Source organism: Parasteatoda tepidariorum, chromosome 1 (assembly GCF_982258835.1).
Source record: "Parasteatoda tepidariorum strain Cologne lab strain chromosome 1, Ptep-v5.0, whole genome shotgun sequence".
Lineage (NCBI taxonomy): Eukaryota > Metazoa > Arthropoda > Arachnida > Araneae > Theridiidae > Parasteatoda > Parasteatoda tepidariorum.
In genome coordinates, this window is record NC_141755.1 from 113,981,356 (window position 1) to 114,007,593 (window position 26,238).

At 29.0% G+C, this 26,238-nt stretch overlaps 1 protein-coding gene across 1 annotated transcript; it reads right to left on the minus strand.

Moving 5' to 3' along the window:
* Positions 1-5,673: 5,673 nt before the first annotated feature.
* Positions 5,674-19,984, minus strand: LOC147816746 (coatomer subunit gamma-like). The gene is made up of 4 exons (XM_087157307.1): positions 19,785-19,984; positions 14,993-15,089; positions 11,742-11,877; positions 5,674-5,784 (listed from the first exon to the last, which is right to left on the minus strand). The coding sequence occupies exons 1-4, from the start codon at positions 19,982-19,984 to the stop codon at positions 5,684-5,686; spliced, it is 534 nt and encodes a 177-aa protein (XP_087013433.1). The 3' UTR covers positions 5,674-5,683.
* Positions 19,985-26,238: the final 6,254 nt, after the last annotated feature.

The following is a 26,238-nucleotide window of genomic DNA, read 5'->3' on the forward strand; positions in this document are numbered from 1 at the left end:
GTTATGGTCAATACAAGTTTTTTAAAAAGATCAAAACGTTACTTATACTATGCTTAAATTTTAAATAAAATTACTTAAAAGGTACAGAAAAATTTTTCTGCATTTTAGAAATGAATCGTGTAGTCTAAAGTATATTTTGAGAAATGCTTTACTTAAATAAAATAAATAGCTATCTTAATCGTTTTAAATTTCCAATTTTTGAAAAAGTGGCCCCCATAAAAAATGACACTGGCTGGTAACAATTTGTGACTAGTTTTTCCCTATTTCGCTTAGCAAAAAAATCATAAAAAGTTTCAGCAAAATTTACTTTTGGTTAAATTTGTCATCGAAGTTCCAAGTTCGAATTGTGCTTCAAAACGTTATCGAATTATAGCTAATAGTTCGCCCAAAAGTTTTCGTGAAGGAAGCCACAAAAAAAAGGCTATGGCGCAAAAAGAAAAATACATAAAATATAGCGACTTGATTAAGTAGGAAAAAGTTTGAACCTTGCCACCAATCTTCAGTAAAAATAGATTCTCATCGTGGATGCTTCTACTGGATTAATTATAAGTTACAGAAAAAAATATTAAACATTGAGTTATACAATATAAAAAAATTTTTTCTACAAAAATATTATTTACATTTTTATCTCTGCACATATCTCATGTAATTATCTCATGTTATATCTCATGTCATAATTTGACACAACAAGTTTGAATTTTAAGAGCGGATGATTGCCCTTTGTAGAAATTTGTTAGCCCAAGTATATGCTATTTTACCTACCAGAGAGTTCTGGGAAAAGCAATTTTTCGTTTTCTTATGTTTAGAAAGTTTGAATTTTGCCTCCATAAGATAGCTCACCGTAAGGAATTGTCAGACCCACAATTTGTTTTCGTTAGTCAAGTTGTCAAAAATACCACCAAAACTATTTTTACTGAACGTTTCCCTAATAAATTACAATTTATGACCTAGATTCTTCAAGTATGTATTTTCCTTGTCGTAGCCTATTACAATGTCGTACGTTAGCATTGCTTATACTCCCTCCTCCCTATTTGTCAGAAAAGAATTAACAAATAATATTATTACCAGAAATTATGATGCATCGCAAAATACCTGCCAATTATATGCCATCCTCAAGAGAGGAACCTAATTGGTAAAACTCAAAAAAAGTATTATGATATGAACGAAGTTATCCTGATATCTTATCATAACAATGCTCATAACTAGGGAAGAAATCTGAAGATTGTAGGAACCGAAATATCGGGGGACTTACTGGTCATAACTTTAAACCAAATGTACACAATACATGATGCGTTTGAAATATTCATGACATAATCAAATTATGTTATAATAGTAAATTTGAGCTTGAATTTATTTCAATTTTTGTTATCAGACATTGCTCATAACATTCCTCTCACTTAGCCCGAAAAAGTTAGCAAATCCAGAATCCTTTTCCGTCTTTATGTGCTTTCACTATATTTGAACGGTCCGAAAATTTATTGAAACACCAGAAAATAATTCTTACCAAAACTATGAAGAATCACACAATACTCATAAAGACAACATCTTCATCATAAAGACACCATCCTGTCCTATAAAATGCAAAGTAATCAATAACATACAAATAAAATATCAGCCTTTTGAAATAATAATAAATTCACGACCCATATGAACATGAGGTCACTATATACTTATTTATACGAATTTTTTTTATTTTATTACATCACTGTATTACAATATTATTACAATACTCAATTCTTTTTCATACCTCTGTCAACCAAAGTTAGCCCTCTAAGTATAAGAATTAATTATCAGTACCACAGCGAGACTAAATATATGGATGTTAAACAATCGCCTGCCACCTGAAGCTACTTTTTCCAGGCACAAATGAGCCATATGCTAAAAAGTCAGTGATTTCAACTTCGTGTTTGACGGTGATAATGTGACTTCAGACACACACACACGTCGCAGCCCATTAAAATGGTAGACCCATTCATTCATCCACCAATCATAATTTTTATCTGAACTGGAGAACGATCTAGCGAACAGTTCCCCCAGAAGTTTGATTTGATACAGAAACATGGAGGACTTAGTGACCTGACCGAGTTAAAGTGCACTAGTCACCATTTGCTAAATGGTTAGTCTTCGGCCAGCGAGGATCGAACTCACGGCCACTTAAACATGGTCCAAGCTCTCTACTAACCACAATATCACGGTCTTTGAAGAATTCTCTCGTTTTGTGATGTAAATAAGATTAAAATGACGAATAAAACTAATTTTTTCATCTTCTCCACTTGCGGCAATGCGAAAAACCGAGATTTATAGTGAATATGGTTTCTTTTGAGAATTTTAGTAATAAATCGTGTGGTGTATATGATGTTTGGAGAAATGCCTTACCTAAATAATATGGATTAAATATGTTTTGAAAAAGTGGCCCCTATATTTCACAAGTTATTTTAATTTTAGTTTACTCTTGGTCTTATATTAGTTTTAGTCAAAACTATATATATATATATATATATATATATATATATATATATATATATATATATATATATATATATATATATATATATATATACTAGTCAAAACTTACATTATTCTTCAATTTTCTCTATAATTTATATTCTATGGTTTACTATACTTGCTACTTGACATGCATTTTACTTTACATTTAATTCTTCGATTACTTTCCAGTTTTCCACAATTTTTAATTATGCTTTTCACTTTTTACTTCAAACTTTACTTTACTAGCTGTTTTCTTTACGTTACATTTTGTGATTTAATTTGCACTCCACATTTTATTTTACTTCATACTTTACTTCATGCTAAGTTTACTTGACGCTTCTACTTTATACTTTACTTTAAACTATGCTGCGCTTTTTACTATATTTCATTTAGTGCCTTCCTTACTTTACACTTTACTTTTTACTATATTTTATAATTTTTTACACTTTCTAATTTAAGCATTGCTTTATAATTCAACCTTATTTTCATCTTTACAAGATACACTTTTATATAATTTCTTGCTTTATATTATTCTATATTTAATATGATATTTAACGCTTGATTTTACACATTACTGTATATAACACGCCTCACTTGAATTTACGCTTTATTTGCTTTACACGTTTCTTAATGTTTTACACATTACTTTACGCTCTACATTCCACTTTGCTTAACTTTTTTTCTATATTTAACTTTCTATACTTTCCGATTTTTACCTTCCTCTCTTTACTTTATGTTTCACTTTATATCTTACTCTTTACGTAATACTTTACTTCATATTTTACGCTTTAACTATTCCCGATATTTTACATTTTTCTACTCTTTATTCTCTGCTGTAATTTCTAGTTAATATTTCAAGTTCTCTTTTACTCTTTTTTTTTAATTTTACTCACACTAAATATTTTAATTTTTGCACCTTATATTTTCGCGTTGCCTGGTTTTTTATGCATTTCTGTACGCAATTTTTATTTTACTCTTTATTTTAAATTTTAAGATTTACTTTATTCTATGCTTATTTTTTAATTTCGATTACGCGTAATTTGTTATTTGAACGCTTCAGTAAAACATTTGCATCTAAAATTCATAAATTTAATCTGTATTCGCACAAAATTAAACCATATTCATAGATACGAAAAAAGAAATTTCTACTTAACTATTTATAAGCAAAACAGAAATATTTAGCTTATTGTACGATATTTAATTTTATTTTTTGCCGCAATTTGGCAAGGTTCACCCTTAGTTCAATAAATTTAATTCTTCGCTACATTGAGATTTATTGAGAAACTTATTTTAAATGGAAAATGCACCGTTCTTAATCGAGACATTTTAATAAAACGTATATATATTTAATACTACAGGAAATTAATCTAGAAATGTTTTTATTATCATTATTAGCAAACATTCCCTATCAGGACGTTACGGTTAACATTGTTATTTATAATTCATTAATTAAAAATTCATTAATTAATCTATTTTTCATAAGTTCACGTTTTGAATTTAAATGCATTCAGCAGAAAAATTAATTATTTTAATTTATATATATTGCGGATTTTTTTACAATAATGAAAGTCAATTTTTTTTCCTTCAAAAATGGCTTTAACCTGACTAAAAGGCCCTAGACTAAACGAAAACTACCTTTTTTTGGCGAATATGTTGTCTTCTTTTCCAATATGCTGCAAGTCTTGAAGATAATTTCTTTTTAGTATACAAAAATATGTTCCTTATTAATATGTCTCTTTATTTGTATTGCGTATTCTTTTTTATTTTCTTGAAAGCTTATATAAATGATGGTTAATATAAACACGAAGAGTTTTAAATTCTTCTGAGTTACCCTTAAAAGCTAAGACGTCGACTCCTAGTTGGATTTGTATACAATAGTTTTCGAAAGCTGAAAAAATATGACATACAATATTTTAACAATCATATATTTTCCTTGTTTTTCAGTACCGCATTGAATCAAATAGTAATCAAAGTTGGACTTTTCACGATATAATATAGCATTTTATTATTGTATAATCAAAATGAAAAAGAGATTTTTAGCCATTTATGTTACCTCTTTTCCTAATTTTCAATGATGCGTCAAACATTTTGAGTATTCAATCATTTATGTAATATTAAAAGACAAAAATTGCAGAAATAATTATCTGATTGTGAAAATTTTTAATGAAATAATAAATTGCTGACATCTAAGACTACTTATTTTTTAAAAAGGAAATTTTTTTATCCAATTAAATTTGCCATAAAAGAATCTGAGTGTAAGAGGTTTTCTTAAATCAAATTTTTTGTCCAATTTTTTTTAAAGAAAATTTTGTAAAAGATGGCTGTAGTTAAAGTGCAAGAGCTTAAAAAACGATTTTGAGAAAATTGAGAAACCAAGCTAAGCGCAGAAGATACTGTCAGAGGGATTTTAATTTAAAATAATTATGTAAACAGGAACATAAATGCCTCTAATTAAGTAATAGTTAATATTGCAGACTAACATTATACGAGCATTTTGAAATAGACACCGCATCCACAATTACAGTTGAATTTCTCCGAACATGGTAATCCTTCCTTATATTTTAAGAAATATTATATATTCACCCCCAGAAGTTAGGCCATCGAACAAAATTGTCTTCCCAACGAAAATTTTTATTATTTCATTAGTCAAATTTAGGTTACAGAAAAAATAAGCGTAAGATAACTTTTGCTTTGAAATTTGGAATACTGCCTTCAAATATTCATCCGTTGCAGAAAATAGCTATCCTAACAAAGAGTTTTGTAAGCCCTCCCATTAATAAAAAAAAGTATGGCCAAAACAAGTATTAGATCATTCATTTCATAAAAACTGTAAAATTTTGCCGAAAAATGTAGGAAACTGTAGGAGCAGCAAAAAAATTCATTATCCCACCATCTAGAAAAAAATATGGCTAAAACAAGTTTTTGGAGACTTTTAATCTAGAAAGAAATTTTGCCCCAAAACATAGGCTCACTTCATAAACTGTCGGAGGGTTTATTTGTCGTAACTTTAAACCAAATTTACATGTTATTTATATATATATATATGATGCGTTTCAAATATTCATAATATAATTAAATTATGTAAATTTGAGCTTGAATTTATTTCACTTTTTGTTATCAGACATCGCTCATATCCTTCCTCCCACTTTGCCTGAAAAAGTGAGCAAATCCGACTTTCGGTACTTTTTATTATATTTCAACGGGCTGAAAATTTATTGAAATACTTCTGTATAATTCTTACCAGAGATATGATGAATCGCAAAATACTATTCTCCATCATAAAGACAACATCCTGTCCTATAAAATGCAAAGTAATCAGTAAGATATGAATAAAATTTTAGTCTTTTAAAATAATAATAAACTTACGACACATATTGAATCTGTGGTCATTATTATTTATTTGTTCGAAGAAAAATTTTATTAAAAAACTGTTATATGCGTTCAATTTTTCCCTATACCTCTGTCAACCAAAGTTAGCCATCTAAACGTAAGGATGAATTATCAGTTGACACCGGCCACAGGGAGACTAAATATGTAAGAAATGGCGATTAAGCAAATGCCTGCCATTCTCCACCTGACGCTACTTTTTCCTCAAAAATTGAGCCATGTGCTCAAAAGTCAGTGATTTCGACTTCTTGTATTACGCCTGAAAGATGCTACCAAAACTTACGTTCACACATTATTGTTACTGTTTCTAATGCCACTTGTCTATACCAGCAAGCATGCTGGGTGTAACCAAGATAATTTTGAAGCAGAGGGTATGCTTTTTGCTTTTCAGTGGATCCGTCTATGGCCAGAAAGCGACTTCAGACACACGTCACTGCTCGTTTAAAAGATGGACCCTTTCATACATGCACAGATCATAATTCTGACCTGAACCAGAGAACGATCTATTTCCCCCCGAAGTATGATTTGTTATGGAAACATGGAGGATTTTGTGACCCGGCAGACTTAACGTGCACCATTCACTATTTACTACGCGGGAAGTCTCTACCAACCATGCAATCCCGGTCTCCCACTCATTCTTTCATTCACAGACGTTACAAGATGACTGAAAAAGATTTTAATGACGAATAAAACTATTTTTTTTATTCCTCTCCACTTGCTGCAATACGAAAAACTGAGATTTATAGTGATACAGGTTTCTTTTGGGAATTAAAAACAATTTTTTTTATTCGAATTAAACTCTAAATTATTGTTTTTAACGGCGATTTTATTCCGGCACATTTTTTTAGGTTCATTTTTGATAAATTTTTACTATCATCGCTTTTTCCTAAAATTTGCGGCTTTTAAGTTTTGTTTTAAGAATTATTTTTATCCATTTTTTCTTTTTCCATAATTTTTTTATTACCTCTGTTTATATAATGAAGCGGTTTTTTTTAAACTATTTCTATTAGAATTTTTTTCTTTTATGACTAGTTTTTCCCAAAATTGTGGTAATATGAAAAACTGAGATTTTTAGAACTGTTTTTTTTTTCTATTATTCTTTCCTTAAAATTTTTTGTTTTGTTCTCAAGAGCATTTCTGATGATTTTATTCTCCTATCTCCACTTTTTTCCAAGATAATATGGAGAAATGAAATTTTGCTTTTGAATTCAAAACGTTCTATTTTCCTCTTTCTCTTTTTCTTCATTCAAAACTGTCAGAAACACTGTTAGTATCGTTTTTATACCTATATATATTGTGTTTGTTTTATTCCTCGCTATCTTTATTATTTTGCTATAAGTAGTGATTCTGATATACAGGGTGTTTATAAAGTTCTGGACCCATTTTGATGCTTTATAACTCATAAAATAATAAAGATAGATTAAAATTAATGACATAATTGGTTAGATGGACTCAAAAAGTTTCATGACCCTTGCCAATGAACTTCCACATGTGCCCCCTTCGTCGCACGGAGAATATCAAGTCGATAGTCAATTTCACGCCAGGTAGCGGCAAGCATGTCGACATCCACAGAGACTATTGCGGTTGTAATTCTGGCTTTTAGGTCATCAATGTTCGACACGATCCTCCTGCAAACATTGTCCTTTATAAATCCACAAAGAAAAAAGTCCAGCGGCGTTATATCAGGTGATCTGGGTGGCCAAGGAATTGGACCTCCTCGTCCAATCCATCTTCCTGGAAAATGGTCATTCAAAAAACTATGAACGATGATACCCCAATGAGATGGTGCACCATCTTGTTGCAAGAAGACATGTGGCTGAAACTTTTATAGTTGTGGAAATACGAAGTTTTCCAACATGTCTAGGTATACGACTGATGAAACCGTCTTTACTGTAAAAAAGAAAGGCCCAATGACTCGGTCGTGCATTAGTCCACACCACACATTAACCTTTGGGGAATCCCTTTGTCTCTACGGTATTCATGGGGGTTTTCAGATCCCCATATGTGCACATTATGGCGATTAACAATGCCAGAAACACCCATTTTGGACCCATTTTAATGTTTAATAACTCGTAACGCTTGCCGCTACCTGGCGTGAAATTGACCATTTACTTGATATTCTCCGTGCGACGAAGGGAGTAGACGTGGAAGTTCATTGACAAGGGTCATGAAACTTTTTGAGTTTATCTAACCATTTATGTTATTAATTTTAATCTATCTTTAATATTTTATGAGTTATTAAACATCAAAATGTGTCCGGGACTTTATAAACACCTTGTATATTTTTTTCTATTTCTTGCGTTTTTCTTTTATTTTGCCATTTCATTTTTCTTATAAATGTAAACTTTTGTATTTTTTATCGCAATTGTTTTTAGTATATTATGTAAGCTAACATGAAACGCAGATAATTTGTTCCAAAATGTTTAATAAATATAGATGTAAATTTAGTAAGGTATTTGTATATTCTTCTTACTATTTCCCCTGTATATAATAATTTCAATTCATTTAATTTACATGATATTTCGGTACAACTATTATATTTTTTTCTCGCTTTACAGTTACAATTTCCTTTAAGCGTTGATTGCCATAATTTTTTTTGCTGTAAGACGCAGCATGTTGTTTTCTCCAGAAGATTGAGTAACATTAAAAAAATAGAGATTCACAGTTTTCGAATACACGAAACTTTTGCATAACTGGATTATAGAGTGTTTGAACAGTAATATCAATTTCTGAACGCCTTTCTTTCTCTTACATGTTTTATTTGCAATGATCTATTTATAAGTTTTATGTCAATTTGGAATCTATTTATTTTTCATTTTTGAATAATGAAACTATTTTATTTTACACTGGATCAGTATTTCAGGGAAACTGAATTTCGTTATCCAAGATTCATTTCGAAATAAAGTTTAATTTCGCATTAAATTTTAATTTTGATTTATGGTTGATGATATTTAAAAATAATTGAATGAAATATTTCACTGTATTAATCCCAATAATATCTGCTTTTTTAGTATCTAATAAATTTTACTATTCTAAACTAAAACAAATTTCAACTAGTATTACTGGTTTAAAAGATTGAACCCTAAATTTTATAAGGTAAAAAAGTTATTTATACTCTACTTAAATTTCCTTTAAAATAACTTAAAATGTACGGAAACATTATTCTGCATTTTAGAAATGAATCGCGTAGTTTAAATGATATTTTGAGAAAGGCTTTACATAAATAATATGAGCAACTATTTTAATCGTTTTAAATTTCAAATTTTTGAGAAAGTTGCCCCTACAAAAATGCCACTGGCTGGTAACAAAGCATTACTAATTTTGTCCTATATTGCTCAGCGAAAAAAGCATATAAAGTTTAAACCAAAAATTACTTTTGGTTAAATTTCGTCTTTGAAACCTTAAGTTTGAATTTTGATTAGAAACGTCAGCGTATTATAGAAAATAGTTTGCCCAAAAGTTTCGTACGGCAAGCCACATAAAAAGATATAGTGCAATAAAAACAGCTACTTGATGACGTAAGAAGAAGTTTGAACCTTGCCACCAATCTTTAGCAACTAGGTTAAAAGTTCTGCAGAACCAATATAAAATTAATGATTTTTTCTACCAAAACCTTATTTACATTCTTATCTCTGCACGTCTCATGTTGTTTCTCATGTCATAACTAGAAACACAACAAGTTTGAATTTTGAGACCAAACGTTTGAACCTCGTAGAAAATTGCTAGCCCAAGTATATGCTATTTTATCTACCAAAAACGAGTTACGGAAGAAGCAATTTTTAGTTTTCTTATGATTAAGAGGTTAGGATTTCGCCTTCAAGCGATAGCCCATCGCAAGAAATCATTAGGCCCACAATTTTTTTTCGCTAGTAAACTTGTTAAAAATATCACCAAAACTAGTTTTATTTATTTTTTGACTTAAAGATTACAATTTATGACCTAAAAATGTCCTGCGTTAGCATTGCTTCTAATCCCCCCCCCCCATTTGTCAGAAAAGAATTAGCAAATCACATTATTACCAGAGCTAGGGTGAATCGCAAAATACCTGCAAATTATATGCCATCCACATCATTAAAACTATCATGCCTAATTTGAATGAAGTTATCCTCATATCATACCTAATCCCTTAAAAAGTAATATTTAAAAATTTTTGAAACTGTATAAAACTTTGTGTACCTTTCAATTTGTATAAAACTTCATGTATCTTTATGGGACTTTTAAGTCCAACTAATATTATTACCATAAATCATTGAAATGGAATAAAATATCCCATTGGAACTTGTAACATAACTTTCCGTTTATCATTACTAGTTGACAACACACAATTATTTGAAATTGAACATCACCAATGTAACCATTTAGATGTTAGTAATTCGTTCTAGGACGCCCTTTAATGATTCCTCAATTTCATTCCTCAATTCTCAGCTTTGTACCTTGATCAAGTTTGCACTTAAGTGAGTTGGTGACAGATGTCAATAGATCCAAAATGATGTCATTTAAGACATTTAAAAGCCACATGTTGCAACATTTTTTTTAACTTCGATTAAATTATATTTTTAAGAAAAAATTCCTATTAAAAATAATCTAAGGCTATAAAAATTTAATTAAATAATAAAAATAATAAGTATGCGACAAAACTTCATACTGACTTTTAAGGAACGTTGTTTAAAAATATTGGGGGAGGGTCAAAATGTATTTAATGTATATATTACAACTTTGAAATAAGTGAATTGTTAAAGAATTCTCCTTCCACATGATTTTTTCAACCATGAATTGATGAATTCTGAATTCTCAGAGTGTATTTGTTTTAATTGACGTACTTTTACGGTAAACGAATTTTGAAATAAGCACTGGAAAAAAATAGGCAGTTGTTTATTTAACACTTTTCGCAACTTTTTCTGTTCACTTGCCACATAGCGGGTAGTTATTTTCAGGTCTAATAAAAGGGGTAAAAGGGTTTTGCTGCTTGAAATTGTTTTTTAAATATGTGACAGCTTTTATAGTTGTGTTTATGGGCTAAACTTTTAGTCAATCTCAGTTCCAATACATTGTTTTTTGCTTCTTGTGTGGCGCTGCTGAGGTTTTTTTGAAGCAGGTATTGATACCGGAATTCACCTACTGAATTTCATTGCAAAAGATATTAAATTTTTTAAAAAAAACATTTTCAAATGAAATAATATTGTTTTCAAATAAATATCCAATGCTTAATAGTTTTAAATTTGTTTTTTTTTTCATTGTAAAGTTTGATTTATTTTCTTTTATAATTTCAGCTATAAGTCTTCATCTTTTTAAACACTCAAAAAATATTTTTAAGCCTTATTTACATTAACAAAATGCAAAATAATTTTCAAAGGCTTTACATGATCATGATAAAAATAACTAGTTTCTGACAAAGAACTCTTTTCTAAATTATATTAGCCACCATAAAAAGATAGAGAGATGTTTCAGATGGATTTCAGAAGATGGAATATGAAGCCTGATATTGAAAATATTTTGCAAAATGCACATGAGAGTGCAAGAATCTCACCGAACTCAGCTCAATATACGCACACGTGAACCCGCAAGTATTGCATCAAACATGTAAAATTATTGGCGTTTTCATACGCTACTTACTGATGGTACGGTGTAATACATTGTGTTTGAATGAACGCAAAACGTTGAATAGATCAATGTTAAAACCACGCTTTTGCATTCAACATTTCATTTTTGAAAAGCGAAAATTAAGCACTTTTTAAAACCAAAAAAAGCACCTTTAAGGGCTTTTAACAAAAGGAAAATAAGCACATTTAAACACTACACACTAAGGAATTGATAGGAAATTATTTCATAACTCTTCCAATTTCCTATGAGAAAATATTTAAGCTTACCTTCCAGTGTTTTGAGATTAAAGGCATAAGTGTTTTCCAGTTCATTCTTTTCAGTTATCTCTTCCCAAGCAGCGCTAAAGTTTGCTTTTAATAATTTTTGAATGTGGTCGCACAACACTATGTCCAATTCTTCAAGCTGCAGAGACAAATACATTCATTTTTTCTATACATAAAGTTTATGGAAATTTTTTCATTAAGTATTGGTTGGTAATTAAAAAAATTGTATTTATTTGATTTTATTGGTTTTTTGTTAAATTTATATAAGCTTTTTTTCCTTCTTTAAAAATCTACAAGCAAAATTATCTGATAAAAAGTATTAACAGGGTTGCCACTGATATCTGTGAAAAAAATCCTTATGTTTCCCCTGCACATATTATGCACAGTATATTAAGAGGATACACACATTCACTGTGTTCTTGTGAACTATATTCGGATAAAGATGCTGAAGTTGCTGAAAAAACTTGGAGAATTAAGAAACAGCACAACATAAAACAGATAACGCTATAGAAAAAGAAATAATATAATATAGCCTTAAATATATTGAGTTTGGAGAGGTCTGAATTTTTTAAAAGGAAATAAAATCCCCTATTTGAAAGAAAAAATACAAAATTCCCCGCATTTTCCCTGCCATTTTAGCTGATTTTTAAATCCCCTAATCCCTATGGAGTGGCAACGCTGATTAAAAATTCTTAATATAATTCAAAAACTATGTAATAGCTAAAATAGTTATTATTTGAAATGAAAATTTTGAAACGAAGTACAACAGGATGCGTAGCAAAGTCTTTCAATGAAAAATAAGCACCTTTTAAGTACTTTAAGCACGTAAAAAATATTTTTGAGCTCTATATACATTAACGAAATGCAAAATAATTTTTAAAGACTTCACATGATCATGCTAAAATAACTAGTTTCCAACAAAGAACTCTTTTCTCGATTATATTAGCCTTTATAAAATGATCAAGAGATTTTTTTGGTCCGATATCGGAGGGGGAGGGGTCTGAAATTGAGAATCTCCTGCAAAAGGCAGCAGAGTTGCACATGCAGACCTCACAGTATTTCATCAAACATGTAAAATAATTGGTGCTTTCATACGCTATGGACCGATGGTATGCCGAAATAGATTGTGGTTGAATGAATTGTGAAAACGTTGAATAGAACAATGTAAAAAATACGCTTTTGCATATAATGCAGCGACATGGTAGAGTAAAAAAAAACTCATCATTTTCGAAAAGGGAAAATTAAGCACTTTTTAAAAACACCCAATGAAAAAAGCACCTTTAAGGGCCTTTAAAAAATGAAAATCTAAAATCCTTTTTAAAAACGCTACACACCGTGCATAATAATCAAAACAAACAAATCAGTGAATTTCGTCATAGTTGATTTCCAGGCGTAACAGAAGGGAAATCGCACAAGTACTTTATTCTAAAAAAAGTTATTTAATATTTTTGAAAACAAAAATTCTACTAGGATATGCTACGTAATGTTTAATTAATTGGCATAAAATAACAAAAGAGCTTCATAATTAAATTGCAAGTTAATTAAAAGTACTTGCAGCAAAGGGAACAAATAAAATCCCACATTTTTGATATGCACTGTTATTTCTGCTAAACACTGTGATTTGAACCATCCTAAAACACTATCTGCAATTTTTTTCAAAAAATTATGATAATTTATTTTATCTTGAAATGTGATAATACTTTTAAAATTGCAAACACATTTTTTTTAAATCCAAATAATGCATCGTAACAGAGAGGGCATGAAATATAACAGAGTGCATGTACAGTAAATGTACATGCACTCTGTGGGAAGGGGAAATATCACTATCAAAAGTGACTCTGCGGTTATTTAAAGTTGGAGTTGGCAGCACTGCAATAATATCTGACAAGTGAACCTGTGCTACATCTTTGTTATATTTTAAAGTTTTCACTTTACCAGACCGTGTTAAAATAAGCAAGTGCATTGTTTGTATCTTTCTCAATTTCAGCTATTTGGGCAGCAAAACTAACTTCCCAATTTTTTCCGTGAACTTTTAAGACTTGAAAAACTATCTATTGCAACAAATCGCTGTGTTTTTATGTCGGATCACAAAGTCTTCCAAATTCCCAAAACAAATCAATACCTCTGGGGGTAGTGAAAATTACGAGGCTACAGAGTTGAGCATTGGTAGCCATTAACTGAAATTTGGGTCGGCTGTTCAGAATAAACACTTCATCATAATATACTAAATATATATTTAATGAGTTTTAAAAGCACTTGTACTTAAAGAAACATTAAAGCAAAAGGGTAAAATTTAAATATGTTTATTACCAGCAAATTATTTTTAGTACAGTTAATGGAAAATTATAATTTAAAAATTTATAATTTAAATATAATAATCTACAAACAATAAAAACTTCATTAACACTTAAAACTATCTTTAAAAATATTACAATCCAGAGAATAGATTCATAATAATATTAAGCTCTAGCAGAGAGGGAAAAACAAATTAAAAAAACATAGGACAACCATTTAAGCGATTGATTGCAAATTTGAGCCTGGTGCCTTTTACAAATATGAACGAAAATCATTTTTAATTTATTAGATTTCAAAAAATACTAAAGTTTGAAAGAAGTTTTTTTTTCTACACTTGAATCTGGGGGGGGGGGAATTGTTTGATTTAAAGATTTTTTTGTAGTACACTCATTGTAAAGGTGTTCTCGTAATTCAATGTAATTTATTTTTAAAAAATATTACATTTCAAAATTTAAATATACTATTATTTAATTCAAAATTTTAGTATATTTCTAAAGCACTTTTCGGTATGCTGTTGTTTTAATTATTTAAATTGTTTAAGTTAAAATTATTAATTGCTTGAAAATTAATTCTCATATTTGCGATTGTTCTCATTTTTTTTACTATGCTTGTTTCATAATCCTTCGAATTAATCAGGTGTGAATTTCGGAATCAAAATGCTCATCCAATATTAAAAAGACTCTTAACCAATTCATTCCCTTAGATATATAAAAAATAGATAAAAAAATATAAAAATTATATATAAAAAAATAATTTTTTTTTTAAAGATTTATTCCAATCCTTTCTCTTCTTCTCTCTTCATTAATCTTTAATACTTTCTTTACACTTTTAACTTATGTATATATTGTTAGTGCAGACACTCTCACAGAAAATTCATGCACACACCATCGTTACAGCAAAAAGGAATATGCACAATTGTAACAGAGTCATTCATTGACAAGATAAGTAAGAATACTCACTACATATTCATCTTCATAGCCTTCTTCATCATCTGGTTCTCCACTGTTTGGATCTTTAACTAAGTACTTTATTGTGTTACTCAATGTTCCAAGTATACTGAAAGACATTATAAGTTTCAATATAAGTACACAAAACAATTTGCTTTTTAACACAAAATTAAAAACACTTAGGTAAATCGTTAATGTCAAAACTTCTGTACTTAGTGCAATACTTTAGCTGACCTGACACTGATGTTAAAAATTTTAATTAATTAGCAAAAACATATTTAATTAAAAAATTTTCTATTTTGAAAAATATTGTCATGCAATTATAGGGTATACATATTTCATAGCTTTTAAAATTTCTTTATTTCATCAATTTATAATACTTTTTAACTGGGTGCGTAGCCAAATCTTTCAACAAAAAATAAACACCTTTTAAGAACTTTTTAAGCACTATATACATTAAAAAGATGCAAAATAATTTTCAAAGACTTTACATGATCATGATAAAATAATGTAAAACATGTAAAATGATTGGCGCTATCACACGTTACGGACCGACGGTACGCCGAAACGGATTGTGGTCGAATGAAATGTGAAAGCGTTGAATAGAACAAAGTGAAAAGCAAGCTTTAGCATAATACATGGAGAAAATTAAATTAAGCACTTTTTAAAAGCACCCAATGAAAAAAGCACCTTTAAGCACTTTTTAAAAAAACTACGCACCATGTATAATCATTCCAAATCTTGCTCTAAGCAAATTAAATCAACTGTTTAATTTTTATCCAATTTCATTCAAAGCGAAAATAAATAATTTTATTTTAACACTAAATGTAACACTTTGCGCAATGCAAGCGTATAACTAATTATAATTCAATGTTGCGACAAAATGAATATCAAAAGCTTTTTTTTTAAAATCTGACTTCGTTTAAGCTGCTTTATTTTTTTATGAACCACATACATCTTTTGGTTACGGGTTAAATTCTGAAGGGAATTTTTGGTGATTAATTTTCAAGCCAGATTATTTCTAATTTAATGTTACTTGGCCTTATTTTTGGCAGAATCATTTCTCAATAACTCGCCAATAATGGATCTGCTAAGTGTGGGTTAGGAGCAACAAATACACTTGAATTTTGAAAATGCTGGACTTAGGTCTAGTGGGTTTTTTTTATGTCCCATGGCCGCTCAGTCTGACTGCCAAAAATGTTACAAAATTGATTTTTTGAATCTGTCTTGATAAAAAAAAAGGCTCTATTATGAAGGATGCACAATGTGATGTTTATGATGAATAGATCATGTGTTTCTTTGTGATGCCATTATTAATAGATAAACTTTTCAATTTTGATAAATAAAAATTGGTAAAAACTTGACTACTCATTTTCTTAACATAAGAGGACTTTACTTTTTCCTAAACAGGGCTCAAACTCAGAATGGCATATAATATTTTGTTTTTTCATGGCTTTAAATAAATTTTTTTTAACAGTTAGCCTTTACAGAATTCAAATTAGTATTTACAGAATACAAATTTGAGATTTATATGCTATATTTTATATAGATATGAAATTATGCAAAAATTTACTATTAAATAAAAAAAGTAACACAGGGTTGCTCTTCAAATCTGGAAAACAAATTCCTTTCCCTGTATAAATTTGCTTTCCCTGTATATATTATACACAATATTAAGAGGAAACACAATTACTGTGTTGGGTTAACTATACTAACTATAATCGAGGGAAAATTTTCGAGGAAAAAAAGGAACAGCTGAACATTCTTAAATAATCCATAGATTACGCTTTAAGTGGGCACCATTTTTTAAAAGACGAAAATAGGAACTAAAATTGCTTGCTTTTCCCAATTTGTGAGGAAAAAATAAAAATCCTCTGCATTTTTCCTGTTATTTCTGGTAACTTTTAAATTCCGTGTATTTTCCAGGTTTTCCCTGTTGTCCCTATGGAATGGCAACCTTGTAACATTTAGATAAAAGTATTAAATTAAAATTTATACATTACTGAAATTTTGTTTCATTGTAAAATTAAATTGATTAGTTAGAATCAATGTTCTATTTTTTTGGTTAAATTAGAACTAGATATTATAACCTTTGTATCATTTGAACTACTAAAATATTATTGCTCTCAACATTTAAGATTTGCTTTAATGTTTTTTTGCTTTCTAATATGAGTGAAGATAAATTTTTGACTATCTTGTTGGAAGGAGGGAAAGATGAGATTTCTTTTCTTTACATAGCTGTCAACATTGATAGGAAAAAAAAACGCGGTATACTTTACGAAATATAAATTTCAAGATAATTGTTGTATAATGTACTAAATATTTTACACAAATGGAATTTTAGAGATTTTTTTATAGTAATAAAAATAGAACAACACCAATATCTTACAGTTACGATTGACATTAAGCATACTTGAAGTACTATGTATTATGTTTATACATAATTTTGAATATTAAAAGGCATTTAATTCAAAGATAGTTGAAAGAATTGTTTCGTTAATTTAAAAAGAGAATCCTCATCCCTATTACTTATATGTGCTTCTTTATGTTATATTTATTTAAATATTCAAGCAAGCAATAATCTGTGCAAAAATTCTATTTAAATAGGGATTTGTTTCAGGAAACTTACTCAATTTTAGGAAATTATCAAAGATGTACAAAAACGATTAGAATTTTAAATAAACCAGAAGACCAGGAGAAACTGGCAAAATCCAGTAGAGTTGGCAGCTATGTTTTTATTTCTATGAAATCGATTTTCTATTTTTGAAAATTATGCTTAAAATTGTTCAAAGAGTAAAAAAAAATATTGTTTAGTTAGAACTTGATTAGATTAGTTCTTGGTAGTTAAGGGAAAAAGGGTAGTTAAGGGTTTTTTTTCCGAATTTTTTAAGTTTTTTTTTAAGAATAAGATTACGTAATCTCCTGAAAACCATAATTTTTACAACTCAATCGTAAGACTGTGATAAACTATGAGATTGTAATATTTAGCACCACTGCATATAGTTTGCCAAAAGTAAGAAATCCCTCAGTCATTCGTCTGGACCATGTGGCGATGACTATGGTAATGAGGTATAACTATTTTAAGTAGGATTGTGGGGTCACTGCATGGGACAGGCTTTAGCTCTGGTCAGCTTTTTCTTTGGTTTATTGTGTTAACCCTATAGTGAATTGAAGCTACCCTCCCTGAAATGCACTATTTTTGTTTCTATAGCAGCATATGGCCTCAGATATTGTGGTGGGGGGAGTTCTTACCGAGGACAAATTATACATAGCATGCAGATCTAAAAACATTGAGAATTAAATGAAACTTACCAACTAAAGGATCATTGGGTAAGCTGATGCTGGCATATGCTACACCAGGAACACTGTACTGTCATTTTGAACAAGAAGAGTAACAGACCACTTCAAAACCTTCACTGGGCTCAATCTGAACATAAACGTTCTCCAACACTTGATCTGACAAGATGTTCGTACAGTCAAACTGAAACGAGAGTGCTTTTCTTAAAGAGACTTTCAATTATTTTATTACTACATGCAGGAAAATATATTTTGTAGAAAGATTGCATAAATAGCACATCATTTTATAACATGCAATATTTTAATATTATGGGATGAATAATTCTGAGAAAAGTAAACGGAAAAAATATGTTTGAATTTTTTTTCTTTTCGTTTTATAATTGAAATGGAAGAAAAGCATATTTTGTAGTGATTCTGCTAGATTTCATAAGCTATGTGTTCTGAGGATCTCGGATATTCAAATTTCAGAGTGCCATTTTTGGAAAAACAGATCCTCATTTAAAGCAATACTTTAATAGATTTAAAATAATAATGTTCTGTGGATCAGCGAATATAAATGCAATGATCATCTGATGATTAGGATTGGGCAAACTATCAGTTTAATATATACATCGTCATGGCGATACAGTTGCTGTAGTTTATTGCAAGCATCGGAATTCTGATTTAAGCCGCCCATATAAGATGATTGTGATTTAGCTACATAACATGCGAGGATCTTTGCCCCCGCTGAACCAGCCAAATTTGATTTCATCAAGTTACGAAGATGTTGATTTTATCTTGACAAAATGTACAAAATTTTGGACGCTTTGGCTTAGAGCAGTCACGAGAATAATATCCTTTTCCAGAACAATTATAACATGTTATGGATTCTAACCCTTCGATTCTAATAACTTGATCATTTCTTTATACTCCAAATTGATCACATAGAGAGGGTATCTGAGAGTTACTTTTGTACAACTCTTTCAGTTCAATATAATCGTCAATTTTATTCACTAATAACATTGGCGACTTCAGCAAGGACCACTCACTGACATAATATGCTTGAACTACTGCTGGTGCACTTTGCTTAATTCGGTCTGATATAATTAAATTTTTTAAATATTCCACTGTTTTTATATTTAAACCTTTTATCCATCCATCATAAAAATGTTTCAAGTTCATTATAATATTCTCGCCAAGTACTATCAATTTTAATTTTATGCGAATAAAACAACTGTCTAAATTTTTCAGGACTTAATTTAGATCGTTTTAGTAACAATTCCTTGACATGAGTATAGTTTTCCGCTAATTCTTCTGATTCTCGCATGATTATTTTCACTTTATCTCTTGGCAAAACACTAGTCAAGCAAGTCACCTATAAATTTAGCTCCATTTTAATTCATTTCATTATTCTTTCGAAATGCACCAAGAATAAACTTATGTCGCCATTTTTCGAATCAAAGTACTTTAACTGAGATTGCCAGTCTATTTTTGTTTTTGGCGAATCAATAGGTAAATAAGTGCCAACGATAGTTCCAATTTTCTCATTTCTAATTCATGCTTTCGCATAGCTTCTTCCTCAGCAGCGGCGGCTTCTGCTTCTCTATCCGCATTTAAATTGAATATCATTCCTTGTTCCAAATCCTCATCATAGTTTTTAATATTTAAAACCAAGTTTTTTAGATCTACAACATTAAAAGCATTGTGTGCTTCTTCGCCAAGTTCCATTGCAATAACCTGTAACTCTGACTTATCACATTCTAAGCAGAACGAATATTAAATACTTTTAGCTTATAAAGTTACTGACAAGTGTTTATGAAGAAGATTAAAGCAGATATCAGAATTACAAAAAGAAGAAAATTGTAGACTTCTATGCTAGGAATAATTATAGTAACTTACTGTGCTTGATAATACTGTAAGAGATATTTAACGTATATTTTAATTATATCTTTATTTAATCGTATTCGAATCCAAACTAGACATAGAAACATAATAATTCAAAACAATATTCACGCACGTTGCAACAGGTCATATTAAACTCTAATACATATGCTCGCCCTTCAAATATTTAGCTGCTTACAAAAAATAAAGATTTTTAACTGTTCAATAGGAATTATGTTCAATTTTGATTTTCTTATTATATGCTCGACATGATTAATTGCTTCACTTGCCAATTGTTTTAACAAAAACACATTTTTAAAAATAAATTATCACTAAAATCAAGATGCTGTAACAAAACATAATATACAGGTTTTGACTCTTTTCTCGCCAGGTACCTAGTCTTGTACTACGTTATTTAAAAAAATATTGCAGACCCCTCGGATATGTAACATTATTTCCTTCTAAATGTACCATCTTTTTTTCAGTAACAGCTATTTTTATTTAACATACATCTAAAGTATATTTCTTTACTTAAAATTTACGATCAGAGTTGGTTATGTCAAGTTCTACTAAAATTTGAAACATAGAATTTTCTATTTAAATATTTTCCATAATGTTTTATGTATTATATTGAAAAAAAGTTTTTCAAATATACTTTGTAAATTCAGAAATTTAAACTATGTATCAAAGAAAAAAATTTCAAAAAGAGTTCCAAAGTTACCCACTTTTCATTATACGAAATTCTTGAAATACACAAAATTCGCTATGCAATTCCGCTGTATCACTGATTTATTTAAAATACTGCTGTCATTTCGATTTAATTTATGATTGAATATTTCAATTTTCGGTGGTTTGGAAGCATGTTGGGGGTAGGGGATTGTGAATAAATTTTAATTCTTGTAAATGTTGTTTTGAACCATGTAAAAGCAGTTCTTTATTTTGAAATTCTAAAAGCGATTTTTATGATCTAATTGATACTATATGAAATAATGGGAAAAATTTTTGAAGTTTAAATATTTTGGAGAACATTTTAGTAATTTTGAAGTACATTTTGAAAATTCTTGAACCAGATATATAATGTTGGAACATGAAATTTTTAATTAAATTAAGGAAGACTATTTTCTCTAATTAGATAAATTTTTTAAATTCTTTACATAGTTTTATTGTATACTGTTTATTGTATACTACAAAAACTGTTGCATTTTTTCTCCGTGCAAATATCTGCATTTACTTTTCATTACTTAAATAAGAAACAATAAAAAGACAATCAATAAATATCCTCATTTTTAAAAAAAAATAGTATGCTTAGTAAGTAATTGGATATTTTGCATCGATTAAATTTAAACAGCAGAATGCTTTTTAATTTCTTAACAGCATTTAATTCTCAGCTAGCTGACAATAATTTTAAGTTTTTTTTCACAAAATCTTGACAATTTAAAAATGATATTTTCTTTAAAAGGAAAACCTAAATTAAAGTACTAAAAAAATTTATTCGTGAATTATTGAAAAAATAACGTAAAGAATGTGGTAGCATAAAGATTAAGATTTTGAGAATTGTTAAAATTTAATTTTAAAAATAATTCAGTTAAACACGAATGGACAGGTAATTAATTTTTTTTAAGATTAAAACAATATATAAGATGTTGAGAAAAATTAAGATGTTTAAAAATGTTGACTCTGTATTCGCATTAATAATTATGAAATATGTAATGAATAAATTGTTAAATATATTATTCCATATCTATGGTTACGTATGTATATTATTGAAATTGCATCAATTATAGAAAGAAAAAATCGCATCAATTATTATAAATTATCAATTACTAAAATATAAAATTAAAAAAAGCTGATGTATAATCACATCCTATCAGAAACATACTTTACAAAACTCGACATTCATAGAATAAAATGTTTTTCATTCAATTAAATGTATTATTCAAGTCCCTTTACTAAATTAAGCATCAGTTTTTAGACAACTAAAAAGAAACATCGTCTTTTATAAATAAATACGAAAAAAAACGGACTAGCTACTAGCGAAAAAAAAAGAAACTTTACGCTACTCGTGTGTAAGTCAAGTTCTTTTTAAGTTATTCACATTTAATTGTCCCCATTAAATATTTCTTCGTTGTCACCAAATTATTTTTTTAAAAATAATAAATTTTTCTCTGTTTCTGCTAAGTAAAAACAGTTGTAATTTTATATTTTTCAATCATAAAATATGCAGATGAAAGTGGTTTTAAAAAAACATCTACGACTTATAATTCAAAATCGTTTCATCCATATATGAATTAAATAATAATAAATAATTATTTCAAATTACTTTTCGTATGAAATTAACTTTATGTAAACTGGTTTTATGAGTGGGCATAATTTTTTTTGAATTGATTACTTAGTTCTAAAAATATGACTAAAGACGCAAAAAGTGAAATTAACATTAAGGTCTCTGAGCTTTGGATCGCTCTCCTGACCAAACTATGAGAACCCTATTTCCCAGATTGCGGCTGTCCCCTATATAATATAGGTTAAGAATCTAAATAAGTAAAAAAAATATACTTATTCAGAGAAAGTACGTTTTTGTGTACGATTTCATTACTTAATTAATAGTTAGCACTAAATAATTAGTAGGGGAGAGTGGGGTCAATTGTAACATTTTTTACTTAACTATTTTTAAGTGACAAAAATTCCAATATATTATTAGTATTAATTGACAGACGAGTAAAGTAGACTATCCTCTACTATAAAAAAAAACAAATTCCTTATTTTAAATGTTATTATATCAGTTATTAACAATTTTCGACAGTCGTGCACTTGTTACAATTGTCCTCACTTACGGGGTCAATTGTAACAGTTCATAAATTCGACTAAAACATAGTTAATTATACATATTATCATAGTTGTGATATATTTTTTTATTGATCAAAATAGTAATGATATTTTAGGAGTCAAAAAAATGATGAGCAGAGACCTAAAGGGTTAAACTTTAAGGGGCTAAAAATTTTAATTTATGCTGTGAAAGGTGACAAATGAAATAATGCACATGCAACATAATATAAATGATATAGGAAACTATTGGTGGTTCTTAAAGAGTTAAGTAATGGTTTGTAAACATAAAATTATTTATTTTCAGCTGTTACAATCGTCCCTTTACTTATTGTTACAATTGTCCCCAAGACGCCATTTCAGCTTCATTTGTTAAAAACAATGCTAGTTAATTAGCAAAACTAATCTTTTTTTTTTCAAAATGTTAGTTAAGGTGTCCACTTACATATTCGGTTAATAATTTTTATTTGTTTAAACAAAATTTCTTTGTTACAATATAATATTCTAATACCAAAAAAAGTACTTACGTAGTGTGAAAATATCTTTTGTGATGTAAATCTTTCAAAAGTACATAAAAATGGTTGCCAGCAGGGGTGTACATGTAGATTTATTAAATACACCTTGTTCGCCACCTAGGAACCAAATCTAGAACCCGACACTCGAAATATTTGCTCTGTTACAATCGTACCCTGTTACAATTGACCCCACTCTCCCCTATATTTGAGGTCACCACCCTCCCCCAGGAACCATTAAGACTGACAAACGAATCCGATAATTAGAACAGAAGTTATTCAGGGTGATATATTTCTTAGGGCACTGTACATAACATGGTATGATTTGAAAATCGCTAGCTTATAAGAGAAACAGAGGAAAACTTTAGAAGAGTTAAGAGCAATAATTTTAAAATTCTTAAAATTATAATAATCCATTTCCAAACTGTTGCAACCAAATATATTCTTATTAGTATTTTTAATAAACTTTAGAGTTTTATAGAAAATTCTTGATAAAAGGTTTCAGCAGAATTTTTGAAAAGTGTTTAAGCAGGAGCAGTAAGAAGTACAACTTGTATGAATTAAAACGTAACTGTAATTTTTTTATGTACTATGTTTTATGTAATATGTTTTATGTAATATGTAATGTGTATATAATATGAAATGAGCGATTTTAGGCTGATTTTAAAGTAAATAGGACAAAATGCAACAAAAAAATGCATCACTATATATTACTACAATTTTAATTATTTGTGTTAAGTACCATTAGGAAATAAAAGTTAGAAACTTCATCTAGGAATTAAAAAAAAAATTACTTGGAAAAATATCCTTATTACTAATGTTTATTTGCGCAGTAAAAATTTCAACTAGTACAGTCGTATTATTAATTTATCTTTATATTGCGTATGATTGCGGCAAGCCTCAGTATTTTGACTGTCAGAAATTCAAATTCGTTTAAAAAAAAGGTATGCTTATTCAAAGAAAGAACGTTTTTGTGTCTGATTATGTCACTTTAAATATAGTTCGCACAAAATACCGCGTTTGAAGGCACCCCTGGGAAACAGTTTGAATCTTAGAACGGGAAAATCCGATCATTGGGAGAAAAAGTTATGCACAGGGGTTTGATTTTTTTTGCGCACTGTTCTTAATGTATATCTATACATAATAATAAAAGCGGCTGTGTGTGTGTCTGTCTGTCTGTAATCACAATATATCGCCCCAGAAGCCTCGCCAAGGCACGAAACTCGGCACATAATTGTGTTTTGACATAATGAAGAAGTATTTTTTTTCTTTTTCAAAAATTTTGATTAGTTATTTAGTTATCAGTCATTTTGTAAGTCTATGCTTTTCGTCTGCTTTTTCGTCTTCAAAGAGCCATATTCAAAAAACTATTAAAAAATGCATATACTTTTCCCCACTCTTATAAATGCATGCTAATGCGAACCTTACAATTGAAATATTAATTTTCGATAACTTAAACCAATGATATACGAAGGAATTAATAATTTAATTGTAAAGTTCGCATTAGTTTACATTTATTAAAGTGGAGAAAAGTTTAACTTTTGTATTAAAAATGTGGCAACATATTCGATACGTAAATAGAACGCTTCGCTTTGATATATTTGTCGCTGTTCATAATTGTTATAATAAGTTTTTCTTCTTCTTTCCACTCTCTATTTTTTTTTTTCTTAAGCGAAGACGATAATTTTTGTAGCGATATTGTAGTACTTTGTACAAATAAAAATTCTTTTCACAACACTTTAAAAATATTTACTTTATTTTCTTTATATATACAGAGAACAGTCGGCAAAGAATTCGATTAGGTTGAAAAACATTTTGCTAAAAAGGAACGAATTCCAAAAGAAAAAATAAGCAACTTAAAGAATAAAAATGCTGATGCCAGCCAATTTTTTGAAAGTTAACTTAGAAATAACAAACCAAACGATGTTAAATAACAAACCAAACGATGTTAACAAAATGACGTAGAAAGCGCAACTAGATCAAAATTATACAAGCACAACTAGATCAAATTATAATACCTGAGTGCTTGACGTAACAGATATAGAAATAGAATTTGATACCATAAAAAATTATATAGAAATAGAAATTGATACCATAAAAAATTTATTCGTTTTCGTGTTCTTTTCATGTATTTAGCATTTTAGTTTTTTATTTCTTAAGCGTTGTAGCTATATAATTTCAAACATCCTCAAGAGCTATAACACATCTGCAGCAGAACTGGATATGAAGACAAAATTGCAGGACAGGAACACTTTATACATAATAATAAAAGCGGCTGTGTGTCTGTCTGTAATCACAATATATCGCCCCAGAAGCCTCGCCCAGGCACGAAACTTGACACAAAATTGTGTTTTGACATAATGAAGAAGTATTTTTTTTCTTTTTCAAAAATTTGGATTAGTTTTTTAGTTATCAGTCATTTTGTAAGAAAATCTATGCTTTTTCGTCTTCAAATAAGAGCCATATTAAAAAAACTATTAAAAAATGCATATCTCTTATAAATGTATGCTAATGCGAGCCTTACAATTGAAATATTAAATTTCGACAACTTAAACCAATAATATACGAAGGAATTAATAATTTAATTGTAAGGTTCGCATTTGTTTACATTTATCAAAGTGGAGAAAAGTTTAACTTTTGTATTAAAAATGTGGCAACACATTCCATACGTAAATAGAACGCTTTGCTTTGATTTATTTGTCGATGTTCATAATTGTTATTATAAGTTTTTCTTCTTCTTTCCACGCTCTATTTTTTTTTCTTAAGCGA